Here is a 13,848-nt window from a genome sequence, read left to right on the forward strand (position 1 = left end):
GGGCGGCGCCTGCAGCGGGCGGGTCGCGCCTGCGCACGCAGCCCCCCCCGCGGCGCGCATGCGCGGCGCGCCATCTCTGTGGCGGGGCGGGAGCGGCGCGCCTGCCTCAGCAGCCACGACAGCAGCGGGAGGCGGAGAAACATCTTGTTTATTTATTTAAAAAAACACTCAGCAACGTAACACAACGCATTTATACACAAAGTCTGAGCGCGTCGGGTGCCCTGGGTAAAATAYTTTGTTTTAAAGACTTGAGAAAGCCCCTTCTCCCTCAAAGCTACGGAATGTGTCTCCAGCAATTAAAGCAGGGAGGAAGAGAAAYAAAGTGATTCTTTTTAGCTGAAGGCATTGAAGCATCTCCTCTTCAAATCAAAAGGAGTTTAATCCAGAGCAGACTGAGCACAGGACTGGGTTTAGGCCACGTGAACGTCTAACCTCAGGCCAGGGTGCCTTTGCAACAGGATTATACAGCAACAGCTACAGGAGCCTGCAAATCCAAACACAGGCCCCAGCACAGCGAAAGCGATGCTCAGCCCAAAAGGCAGCGGAGGCAGTTGGGGAGGAAGCTTTCTTCCAGCAGTTGGTGTGYGAGTCCATGTCCAGCACAGGCACAAAAACTGGACCCTCTACCGTAGTGTTATAAAGGACTACAACCAGCTAGCGCTGGTGAGACACAGCAAGCCACCCCCGYGCAAGGCATCCTCCTACACCAGTGCAAGGCCTCTGCGTGTAAAGGCACCAGGCAGTGCTGATGAGACAGCTGTGGGACAGGTCATTCCCTGAAAAGGCACTGTTCCAATGATACAGACTGTAAGCTCTAGAGTAAGAGCTTACAACAAGACGCTGATGACTTCAGGAAGTCATGCTCCCACTGGTCAAATGGACAAGACCAAGAGAATGGGGCTGACCTGTTCCYTCTGATGTCACCAGTGACATCTTCCACACCTGATCTATAGGCAACGCATCTATATTTATATACACACACATATATATATATGCAAGTGTAGCAAGTCTGCTAACACTCCACATTAACAGAGGGCAAGCTTACATTTAAACACTTCTATTTTAGATGGGTGATTTTCTTTGTGTTTGAATTATCTTGCAAAACTGAAGCAAGTCTGCATTCTGTGCTCTGCCAATATAATTAATTTTTTTCTTCTGCTGATTCTGACATTCCACATCTAAGTTTGCTTCAGCTGATAAATAAGTTTTGCTAGCAAATGCAATGGCAGAGGGCCAGCTTGTCTGGAAGCATGTTTAGCGCTTACAGAGTTGGTTACAGTATTCAGCTAAAGTCAAGTTTTACTAGCCAGATTAGTAGGAAAAAATGGGTGCGCCAAGCATAAAAGCATAGCATAAGGGTCAACTTGAATTGTCATGATCTAGTCAGAGCATTAATTAACCTAAGTCAATACTCATAGCAATAATTAAGCTATCTGGAAAAAGAGAGAAATCCTCATGATCTACTGCTTCCCATCACCCAGGCAGTATACCAGGCATCTTTTAATCCTCCCCACCACAGAGCTTGAGCAGAACTTTCCTATAATCTCCTGAGGTGTCTCCCTGGAGAGAGGAACAAAAGAACAGGTGATTAGTTCTACAGCTAAATATATATATATATATACATACATACATGTATATATATACAAATATAAAGGCCAGATCATTTCTGGTACAAGCAATTTCTTGTAGGCTTTGTATCCTTTTTGGCAGTTTGAATTAAGAACATGCAGGAATGTTTTCAGTACATAAATGTCTACCTAATTTCAGCTCCTCTAAAACACACAATAAATGCCAAGTSGGAATCTCTTTCCTTTAAGCTACTTTGCAAATCCAGCTCTGCTTCTACCACTGAAAAGCTTACCTTAATGAAGGAGTAAAGAGATTTCCCATACATGGTCAGAAATTCCCTTCTGATATCCAACATATCTATTTCAGAGCGAGACACCATCACTCGGATCAGTGTATTGTCATCTGTTCCCAAGCCCTAAAGAAGCAAACCAACCATGTACATTTACAAGGCATTTTTCGATAAATCATTGCTGCAGACAAAGGTTTTATTAGCTGGGCCTTCCAAGGGATCTGCTCCCATTTAGAGCATTCTCACATTAACAGTGATCCCTTATAGCATCTTGCTGCTGAAAAGAATATTGCTCTGAGCCTCCTGAAGGAAAAGCTCAGGCTACTTTTTCCCTCAGTTGTCAGTGGAGTTCCTCTCTATGTAATGACTGGTATGTTACAGACTGAAAGGCAAGGAAAGAAAATGCAATCTCATACTGAAAGCTCTTTACCTTCATAGATTTATACAGTCTTTCAGCAAAATACGCAGGTTTATTCCGTGTGCACTTTACTATAAAGAGACAAGAACAAGAGAATTAAGGCCAACAGAAACTGAAGGAAAAGGTTTTCCAAGCTTCCTCCTGGTGGAGGTGTCTTCTGTGATGGAGCAGTCCAGGGCTGACCAACAGCAAGTACACTGCAGGCAACCACAGTGACCCACCATGAACTTGTGTCCTCTCACCCAGTGCACAGCAGTGCTTTCTTTAATGTTTTAAAGCTCCCTGACAGCAATTGTGAAGCACCAAAGCATCTCTTGGCAAAGTAAACAGTGCAATAAAGCATAGAGCTTTCTTACTTGACTACCTTTACAAAGAGTAAAATGGTATGGCTTTGCAGTAGGATACGTATCACATCTGTCTCCTGAAGCCATGTAAACAGCAGGCCAGGGCAAGGTACAGCATCTCAGTTTCATTACTTTGTCTACAAAGTTTAAAAGCAGGACACTCACCCACAGCTAGTAAAGCATCTTCAAGGTCTCCTGACATCTCAGATTTAATGCTGTCTACTATGTCCTTGTTAGCAATCCTTCTGTATTCATCAAAAACTAGGGAGAAGAATCAGTGACAGAAACAGTGAGGAGGACAAAACACTGGCTTGCAAAAATCAGACTGCTCATACTCTGCATGAACACTGTACCACTATCACCACATTGTTGCAAGCTAAGTCAGGGCTGTCCCACAGAAAGAACTCATTTTTGCTATTAACTGCCTTGTTAGGAAATTTAAGCACATAGCTTCTTCCCGCTCTGCCCCAATAGGAGTCACATTTTATCTCTGATTTAAAGACTGAAGCAGTAGTGAGTTGTACTGATGTTTTTCTCAAGTCTCTTTTTGTCTCAGAAGGGAAGGAAGTCATCTCAAAGAAAGGTGGGTTCTACATATTGGCCTGTCTCCAGAAGAGCTCACAATCAGTCACTGATCAAGCACAAAGCACCTACAAAAATAGTCCTCAAATAAGTAAGCAAAGAAGAGAATGCAGGACACTGGAGAGTCCTACCTCTTAGTAGGTGACTTCTGTTCCGTGTACAGAGGACGGACATAAATTGTACCTCATCTGTTCCCCATTTCTTCTCCCCAGCTTCATACAGGCTCTTGAAAACATTAATAGGCAAAGCAAGGCTAATTGAAAAGCTCAGCTGCACATAACACAACATTTTTACTTCCTTGATACTTCAGCATTGCTGGCCTGTGGCTGGTCTAGATCACAGCTATTTCCAAACAGACTGTTCTTGCAGGATGAAAATTTCTACACACCTGAGCATCTTGCTGAGCAAGGGCACTATCCACATATGTTCCCTCATCTCTGTTTCCCTGCAGAGATAAAAGGATGAAATACTCAGCCCACTTGAGCCACTAACAGAAGCAAGTCCTGCAATTTCCCCATTTAAAACAAACTACTGGAGACTTGTAATGAGGCCCATTTAGAAGAGTCTTTAAAACTGAATAGTAGCTCACAAATACATAAAAGAAATACAACAGAAATGACTCAAATGATCTGTGCCTTCTCCTGAAGTCAGCAGCAAATCACTTGAACTGGACCATTTTAAAAAAAGCACATGACAGGAATGCACACACAGAGTTAAATTCCTCTCCTYGAATGAAAAGCAGGCAAGCTAGCATGGAAGATGGGAGGTGAACTGAAACCCTGCCTCAGAGATCATCACTGACATGAGAGGCATGTCCAACAGCAATAGAAGGATTTCCCCCCCCATTTCCCTTAGACTGGGCTTACCGTTGCGAGGGACACAAGGACTCTTCGAAGCATGGAAGATGTATCAGAGACAATGTCCTCTTCAAGGGTACAGCCATATTCTAGCAGGAATACACATACGTGACATGTTAGTAACAGCTCCAATGCTTGGATAGTTCGTCCACAACATGTGCTAGCCACAACCAGGTGAATACATGAATGTGCTCAGCATTCTAGACATCATTATTTTAACCAGTCATCATAACCAGTGCTATTAAGTCCAAGTTAAGAAGTACAACCAGTAAAAAGCTAGTATTAGATCCACACATGGGCRCACATGCAACTGATATACCTAACTCCCAACCCTCACTTTATTTACACCAGTGTAATTCTTAGAGACATTCTAGTTCTTGAGGCTGACAGCAGTTTCACTGYTGACATCCATTTAACTCAGAGGTTCTCTCTAAGCAGACAGTACTAGCTCTATTGGCTGATTTGTCCAAGTTAAACCAAAGACTAATGAAAGCTCTCATTCCTCTACACACAGCCACACAAGTTACTTTTCAGGCAGTAAGAKTACAACAGCTYGCAGTTCGCACTACATACGAAGTTTGTAGTTCTCATTAATGTGTCGGATCTCTTCATTTGTGCGAGAAGCCAGAATTTCAATCAGGCAACCCTCATCTGTCCCAGCACCCTATGAAATTGCCAAGAAAAGAACTAAGATGTGTTTCCAATGTGCTATTTCGCTTTTCTTTCTTTCTTTTTTTTTTAATAATTAGGCCACATCTTAACTTGACCAGATCTTTAGCAATGTAAAAAGGAAAAATTCCAAACCTTCACAGCCCTCCTCAGTTCATGTACATCATACATGGTGGTGGGAGTCATCATCCCAACGATCACCCTCTCAAAGTTCCCACTCAGCTCAGACTTCARGTCATCAATCAAATCCTAGGAGGCCAGTAGAGAATGAATGAGTTGGGAGAAAAAGCAGCCCTTTAGAACATAAAGAATTGACTCATTCACCACATTTGCCTGTGCTCCAACTCTCCCTAATAAAGAGTAGCTCTGAAGCAAACAAGATCAAGATAAGCCTTTCTGTACAGCAGGAAAAAAAAAATTGTGCTAACCTCACTGTGGTGGAAGCTGCAGTGCTGTTCACTTTTCACCCAAGTACTACACTCTAAATAGTATCTGTATTTGCCAGTTAAAGCCACAGTAACTTAACTCAGATGATCACCTACCCACCCTGCCAATAGCAGTTTTATAGGTGATCARAACTTGCTGGCGTTGGGAAACATTCAGTTTGGTCAGAATCTCGATAATGGCATCTTCATCTGTGCCTGTGAAAAAAAAATGAAAGCCAGTCATACTGCTTGCAGGAGAAGCAGAAGTGTGCTCTGGTCTTGTGTGTAGTGTGCCATTAGCCATCTTCTGTTCCTTCCACAACCTGGTTCTTGACAGGGCTGGGGAAAAAAGATCAACACACAAAAGCACCTCAGCCTGGTAGGATGGGAGAACCATACTGCAGGAGAAAAGGTGAGAGCCAAGATTTGGATTTCAGGTTGGGCTCAAATCTCAGCATGACCAAATCACTTGATTCTTTTCAATGCCCTCATACTGCATCATAAAAATTGGTGCYGCACTTCAGAAAAAATACCAAATACGTCCGAAACTTCTAGGGTTAATAATATCTATAAGCAGCCTGGAGACAACACTTACAAAGACTATGTATAAATACACAGATAAACTGGCAGACTTCGAGTAATTGAATGGAATCGTAGTAGTCAGTCTGTCTCTTCTCTAYATACTTCTTGCTTTGCTTCTGTTTGGATGCGGCCTCTAATTTCTGATCAGGCTGCCTCTTTGCGTTTTACAACAGAAAGGATGGCAGCATCCACAGGCTGCATTTTGGGAGGTGCAAGGCATGATCCCTGTTTTTTCTTTGCAAAGAGTTTTGTGGGAGATGCAGTAGGGCAAATGCAGGTRGCTAGACTTCCCTCCCAACAAACCRCCAGGGTGGAAAGTCTCCCAACAGTCTGAAAAATTAGAGTCTAATAGCGGAGGGAGAACAACTTACCAAATCCCTTCATTGCTTTCCTTAGTGCCTGTGCTTCTTGCTCAGCACTGAAACTTGAGATCCCCTTGATTGTTGCCTGTGTTCACAGGAGAGGAGTTAACAAATGCAGACTCAGAGTGATGCACACACAAAGCACATTTAATAATACATTATTAATATATTATAATATATATAATTAATAATAAAAAACACAGTAAGAGCAAAAAAAAGTCCACTCAAACTTGAGTGACTTTAGATGACACTTCCAGCCTACTCTGAAGAGACAGTCTGTTCAAAAGGGACTTCCCTGTTACGTAAGTAATAAGCCACAGTAGCACAACTAAAAGGAGAAAATGCCTCCTCCTTGCTACCTGTGCAGCATCTGTTCTTTTCAATTAAATAAAGGTCGAATACCTGGCATCTCTGTTCAGTCCAGCTGTTGCTTCTTCACAGCTCCATGTAAATCATAAAAGCCGATCACAAAACCCTATTCCTGACTTTTCTAATGGCAGGCAAGGACCATTATTCCGTAAAAAGAATAATGTGACATCAAATGCAGTGTTTGCTCACAAACAGGTTTCCACTGCCCAGAGCCATTTCTATTACAGAATGGGTAAGGTTGGAAGGGACCTCTGGAGATCATCTAGTCCAACCTCCCTGCTCAAGCAGGGCCACCATTTCTATTGGACTACACTGTCTTACACATCGACCTGCATTCCCACGGACACCAACAGCAAAAGTGTGATTAACATTAGTGCAGGTTAAGCTTACAGTAACAAGCACAGAGACAACTGCTGTATAGATGAGGTTGCAGGTTGAACCTGTGAAGAATAACATACCCAGGGAGTTTATCAGGAGAAATCTATGCCTCACAAACCAATATCTGACTGGATTTTACATTAACTCCCAAAGGAGGACAGCCCAGAAGTGTGGGTCCGTTCTCCYCTAGTACAAGGAAATGGAGGAAAGAAATAAACTTGCCCCCCACAAAGAGACAGACAATGACAGTCTGTATCTTTATCTGAGCTACACTCCCCACATTTATCTGATCAGAGCAAACACTTGGCACAACATGGTACAGGAAGCAAGCACACTCACCATTGCTGCAGTATTTGGTCAATCTGTTATTGTCCAAGCCCCCAGGCAGTTAGACAACTGTAATAAAAGACAGAGGGACTGTTAGTTTTCTAGCAAATAATTAACAGAACATACCTACCCTTGCCAGTTAATGGGGCTGGTTAAGTAACTGATACTGTAAAGCAGGATTATAACTGCCTCATTTCTGAGGCCTAAAGGCAACGCTTCACCAACAGCACTACTGAACGCCTACAGTGACTGCAGCTCAGAATTGCCAGTCCTGCTTTGCACTGTACTAGCAAAGGCTGGTTTATAATGGGAGAGGTCCAGGATGTTTGCTCTACAAAGGCTCTGTTTGAAAGAGGGATGTTGTGCACAAGCAGATGATTAACACCAGCACTTAAACTTTTTTTTTCCTGTAATCAGGTAGTTATCTGTCCCCAACAGTGTCTTCTAAAAACTGAGCTCATCCTGGATCAGCTATTTATATTGAAAACAACACAAACTGTATCCCACATTCTGCCGTTTCAAATCTAGGCTTGCTTTGAATAAAGTTTCCCTGACTATATTCAGGGCATAGATGGTTCCCAGCAAGCAGTATTCCTGGACAAGATTTAAACAGGTATTTTAAGTTTCCTGAGTGTATAGACACGGTGACAATCCCACATGCAGTATTTGAAACAAAAACAATTTCTTGAAGACCCATTCTCCGGCAGTGCAGACACTGGACTTGTTTGACTAGTTCTTTCTTCAGCACACGTTTACTAGAACACAAACCCACACCCTGCACCCAGTCAGTTTTTCCACGGCTCTGACACTGCCAGCTGTTTCCAGTGTGCTGGATACAGCCCGCTCCCTCCTTAGCCAGCTGCATTTCAGGGAGGTGGAAGCACCCTGCTGTAGGTCTCCGGCTCCCAGCAGGCTGAGGGACACTGATCCCAGYCCTGAGTTTGTAGCTCAGGAAAGGCTCTCCCTTCTGCATGGGAGACCCAAGACAGCTGAAACTGCCTAGCATCTCCCACATGATGAGCTTGCTCATGCTGTTGCCCTCAAAAGGAATAAAACCTAATCCAGAGTTAGAGCTGGAGCCTTGAACTCCTCACTTCTCTGTGCACGCACCCAGAGCCACTTTAAAAAACATTGCCGTGCCTTTCCCATTGCCAGCAGGGAGGACACCAGCTTTGCCACGGGCACAGCAGAAGCAGAAAAGAAAGCAAATTCTGCATCTCCTGAGCCTGAGAAGAGTCAGTCATGCTCCTTCTCACTGCCCGGCTCCTTGTTCCCCCATCAGCCAGGCCCGGCCCTGCACGCCAAGGCCTTGGCACTGCCACCGAGCAGGGCGTCCACCCGGCCGGAGGCTGTCCCGCTCCGCACGGCCGCACGGCGAGCTGCCCTCGTCCGCCCCGTCCACCGGGGAGCAGGACTAGGACTCGGCACCGCACCCCGGCGCTTCTAGCGACGTACCCCGCTCCCCACACTGGGGGAGGGGGCCCTGCGGTTATTTTGGCGCTCACCTGCTCTCCCGAGTGGGTGCCTTGGCAGTGATGGGGAGAGCTCTGCTCAGCCCTCCTAGGAAGAGAGTGTCCCCGCCCTGGAGCGGGGTGGGACTCCCTGGCGCAAGGCAGCTTCTCGCCCAGCTGACAGGAAGGCAATCCAGGCCCGATCCCCTCCCTCTGCCCTTCCGCAAGCGTTTGGCTGTAATCCAGAGCACGGAGTGATTCCCCAGGCAGCCTGTCCCAACACACACGCAGTTAGGGAACGTGCATTTGGAGTCCCACAGAGGCCCGTGAGAGTAAAGGTGGYCTGGCAGGCTGGGATGGCTTCTGCTCTCCCCAGTGTTGCCTGCAAAATCAACAGGCACAGAGGGTCTCTCAGGTTTCTCACTGCACACACACACACACTGTCTGCATAATGTCTCGCTTTACACTGCCACATAGAAAGCACRTATCCAAGGAGGGAAGCAACGGGGCAGCTACAGGAAGCACAAAAACAGGCTGCSACAACCCAGAGCAAAAGGTCTACCCCCCCACCATGTGCCTGCGAGCACTTCTTACCTGTATTGCATGTCTCCTTTGCTCCAGCAGCACCTCTCCAGGTCTTCAGCATGGATTCTCTCTTGCCTGAGGACTTAACCACTGCTAAACAGTGATTTTTCTAAGAATGATTATTTTTCTCCCCTAAGAAACAGCCCTGSCCTGAAGTGAGAACCCTCCAGATAAGGGGCTTCAGTTTTGCTCTCTGGKGAAGCTGCCAAGGTCAGCCACGGACAAGATCACAAAACTGACAGAGGCAGCCTAACCTCGCAATAAAATAACGCGTCTTGTCTTCACTTTGTTTATCTGCAGGGCTTTGGTTTCTCTGATGTCAAAAGTGACAGTTGTTACAGCAGGTCAGTCACCCCAGGTCCTCGTTTCCAGCTCAGGTAACAGTTGCACACCATCCCCTTTCATGCACACACACACACTTTTCTGGAAGAGACCTAAAATTAGCAGCTTGGATGAAGGCAGGCTGTGCTCCACTGAGCACGGCTGTGCAGCTGGCTTTTTATAGCTCCCACCACAGCTCTGGCTCCCAAGAACAGCGCTGCAGAGCCCTGCTAGCATCTACTCCCTGCTGATGTGAGAAGTGTCGAGCAGAGGGCGAATGGAAAGCAGAGTTCAAGTCACAGCCCCTTTCCACTGTCCAGAGTCTTTTCCTTGCAAAGTCTAGCACTATGACTTGGATTACAATTCACCGTGTGGATGGGACATTATAACTGGGGCTGTTCTGCCTTCCTTCCATACACACATGCTCAGCACCCAATCTAGAATTTGCTTCCTTAAACCCAGCCTAAGGCTAACGTCAGTCTATTTTCACACAGCATGAACGCAAGCAAATCTGAGCCCTATACCACTGACTCGAACAAATAAAGTCTTATTTAAAATCGTTCACACAGATTCTAAACTGGAGCTGCTAAAGACCCACCAAAATCATGCTGCTAAGAGTCTGGCCCAAYATAGAAGTATGTGCTCATCCTTATGGGGACACTATCAGTTGCTAATTTACACCATTGAGCTGTCAGAAGAGGAACAGTCATGGACCACCCCACCAGGCCTGTCACACTGTAATACGTGACAAAGTGCATTCTTTTTTCTTCATTTCTTCACTTCCTGATTTTCCCGTCGTTGTTTTAACCCCTTGTGTTATCATGCTATCTGAATATCCACAGCTTATTTGGTTTCATATCTGCTCCACACTCCCACAAAGTCTTGCAACACTCCTTCCTCTGCAAAAGCCATAATGAAAACTAAAGGTCACAGAAGGACAAGGCAGTAGACATTAAAGCAAGTAAATAAACTGAGCTCAAGCAGCCAGCCTGCTAAGCAGACTCTTGGTCCCACAATGAGAACAGAGCCAAACCTTTCAGACAATGGCAACATCTGTTTTTTGGTCCAAAGATTTGGCCTTTCAAATTTGTACTGCAAATTGTTGAGAAGCCACACATGGAAGGAGAAGTTTTCAGAGTGTCATCTGATTGGTATATATCTGCCCCTGCCTTTGGGGGTACTGCTCTGCCTCATTCACTGGGGTCCAAATCCTGATACTAATGAAGTCTAATGACTTCCAGACTCCCACAGATTGAAATGGTTCCATGATCCAGGTCTTTAGGGATCATGTAGGTGTTTTCAGAGAAGTTAATAAGGAAAGTTTCATTTTCATATGTAAGTATTAGCTGTCTGGCATCAACAGCCTCTGAAAAAATGGGGTTATTCAACTGTTGCAGAAGTGCTCTCAGAGCTGTATCACAGTGCTGTAGTTCAGTTAAAGCACTGCCTCTACAGCAGCAAATAGCTAAGGTTAGGGTAGAAGCCAAAACTCAGTGTTTGCTTTTCTGGAACACTGATTTTCATGTGCTTGTAAACAAGGTAAAAACATCTCATATCCTACATGTTAATACAGGATAAATCACAATGCTAAATGCAGATGTTAAATTCCTGCAGAGGTACAGGGGCACTTTTGATGCTCGGGGAAGGGATGTCTCTTTACCTCCATGTCAGCACTGTATAAAATGAAACATGTTTCCACAAAGCAGGGGTAACCCTAGTGTAGAAACAATACAGATTTGGAAAAGGCCCTAGGAACAGCCAGATACAGGGATAAGGGTGGAAATCAGCCTGAAGCTTTTGTTTTGCTTTCTGCAGAAAGGCCTGTAAACACAGTGAGGAAGGAAAGCAACAAACTCACTCCCAGAATTCAGTAAGCAATGTTTATCGGCAGGCGGGAAAGACAAATTCAGTGATTTACCCAAGAAACGAATGTGTTCTAGGTCTTTATCTGTTACTGCAGCCATTAGAAACATTCCTTTATACAGCATTATGAAGGGGACATGCAACATTCCACCTCCTGCAAGTTGAGATAGGGCTTTACAAAATCCAGAGCATAGTGTGCCAGTATTGCTATGAAAATGCTCTCTGGGTAGATCTAGTTTGATTACATAAATATACATGTCATGTGAGGCCAAGAGGGAACTGGGCAGGGGTGGGGAGGAGGATGACTTCGAGAAAATCCTCCTAACCTAAGCTCCTTTAAAACAGATTATGACAGACCACTTAAACAGGGAGGCCTTAATGCCTTAGAATGTAAACTATAAGGGGCAACATCCATGGGCAGCTGGATGGAAGAGACAGGAGTCAAACTCACCATTTTACATGTGCTTCAATTACAAGCTTTCTAAGACACAGCTGAGTGCTCTGTAGACAGGCACACACGGCCCCRGTCCACACACAGGGATTCCAAGTGCCATCACAGTTCAAGCAGTGACAAGGATAAGTGTCTCAGGTACTGCAGTGCTCAGTGTTTCCCATGCTGCTGACCCACAGCATATGCTGTGTCAACACAGTCTCAGTAAACCCCCCCCACACACACACTGTCATTCTTACAGAGTAACTTAAAGCTGTGCTTGGCCACCAGCCCAGTCTACTGTTTTCTTTTATTAAAAAACTATAAACAGCATGGAAAGCAAACAGTGCTGAGCCATTGGTTGTCTGAACACTTTATCAGCTGCCTGAATTATTGAATGCCATCCAGCAAAGGACTGGAATCAGCAAACAGCTCAGCTGGGAGAGCATTAGACTGAAGATCTAAAGGTCCCTGGCTCAAGCCTGGGCTTCAGCAAGGGGGGGGGGGCTGTCCTTGTTTGGGGTTTACACTAGATGATCTCCAGAGGTCCCTTCCAACCTTACTGATTCTATGATTCTAAAGCAGATCCTAGAAAATGGAAAGGCACTCATGAGGCAACATTAACTTCAGAAGAGCCCYTTGCAGTCATACAAGGGATTGGACTACAGCCTACAGGCTCCTGATCCARCTTGCTCAGACTGTTTCACCTTCCATTCAAACCAAACTGCAGAAGATAGGTCTGCTCTAATGTCCCCTAATGCTCTAATGTACAGTTTAAAGCACAGGCTGTGGTAGAAGACCCACAGGAGTCTTTGCATGAGCTAGTGTTGTCTGGCATCAGTAAGCCATCTCCATGACTTTATGGCAAGACATCACCTAGTATGAATACAATCCCACCAGTATTAAGCTGCTTACCTTGATATAATCTATTTACAGTAAGAACAAGAGATGTGCTAGACCACTATAACTGCATCCACACTGCAGTTAACACAAATATAATTATTTCATCATGAAAAAAGTCTCCAGTAACAAACAGCATTTAAGCTCCAGACCTTCAGGCTTTTGCCAGCTTCATGAAGAGCCATTCAGTCAGGGAAATTCCTAATGCCAACTTTAAAGCTACATATTATTTGTGGGACACCCTAATCCTGCCTTCCCCAAAGCCACAGGCTATGAACTGTTGCGCTGTTGCTTCCAGCACCCCTAAATGCATTATCAAGCTTAAATCTCACTTAATGGGTTTAACGAATATTTCATCACTGTATATACAACTCTGAAAAAGAAATGAGCAGCTTTCATTTTTTTCTCCTTAATTAATAYTTGCTTGTCTATAGGCTTATCATGTTTAGTTCTGTAACCTAGTTATATCCCAACTCTGAGAGGAGAATCCAAACTACAACTCCCAGTTAAGGGCAACCTCTAAAACACACAGAAATTTGTTTCTTCATAGGATGAAATTAGAAGCCCACCAGCTGATGTAGCACTTAGAACAAGGTAGCATATTAGAAAACTCTAACATTATAGGGTACCCTGTACCATAGGACAAGAACAGCAGAGCCACTCTGCAAGGAAAAAACAAGCTAAGGGAGACCCTAGCACCAGGGGAAAAACCATACCTAGGAAGACCTCAGTCTTATAGCTCCCAAATAGTCTGGAGCAATAAAATAATTCATTAACCACTATCACCTAACAAAATAAAGTAACAAAGCAAGCCCACAACCTACCCAGCTACTACAGTCAGCAACAGCTAGAGACAAAAATGACTTATAACACACACCAGAGCTGACCCAAAGAAACAAAACAAAAACAAACAAAAAAAYAAGACCAGAAACAGAACTACCTGCAACATACCTCAAACAAAGAGTGAGCTGCTTGGGCCTGAGCTTAAGTAGAGCTCTTGGGCCACTGGCAAAGGTGCCAGGAGTGGGCCCAGGTGAGACCAGTTGGGACAATTAAGGCCTGTGGGTGCACTCAGAACTCTGACACTTAAAACACAGCTGATAAATTCCTTCTTAGTGAGAGCCTCT

The 13,848-nt window shown here is 44.8% G+C and overlaps 1 protein-coding gene across 2 annotated transcripts; it reads right to left on the bottom strand.

Annotated features, from left to right (window-relative positions):
- Window positions 1-296: 296 nt before the first annotated feature.
- ANXA4 (annexin A4) lies at window positions 297-9,708 on the bottom strand. 2 transcript variants are annotated; one of them, XM_085313368.1, is made up of 13 exons: window positions 9,217-9,708; window positions 7,184-7,240; window positions 6,107-6,182; window positions 5,275-5,369; window positions 4,864-4,977; window positions 4,633-4,723; window positions 4,069-4,148; window positions 3,591-3,647; window positions 3,334-3,427; window positions 2,786-2,881; window positions 2,289-2,347; window positions 1,862-1,984; window positions 297-1,560 (listed from the first exon to the last, which is right to left on the bottom strand). In XM_085313368.1, the coding sequence occupies exons 2-13, from the start codon at window positions 7,184-7,186 to the stop codon at window positions 1,501-1,503; spliced, it is 948 nt and encodes a 315-aa protein (XP_085169494.1). In that variant the 5' UTR covers window positions 7,187-7,240; window positions 9,217-9,708; the 3' UTR covers window positions 297-1,500. The 2 variants fall into 2 exon arrangements, with proteins under 2 accessions (XP_085169494.1, XP_085169493.1); XM_085313367.1 differs by lacking the exon at window positions 9,217-9,708 and adding an exon at window positions 8,677-8,795.
- Between the last annotated feature and the right edge of the window lie 4,140 nt (window positions 9,709-13,848).

Source organism: Rhea americana, unplaced genomic scaffold (assembly GCF_003343005.1).
Source record: "Rhea americana isolate MKP2758 unplaced genomic scaffold, rheAme1 scaffold_383, whole genome shotgun sequence".
Lineage (NCBI taxonomy): Eukaryota > Metazoa > Chordata > Aves > Rheiformes > Rheidae > Rhea > Rhea americana.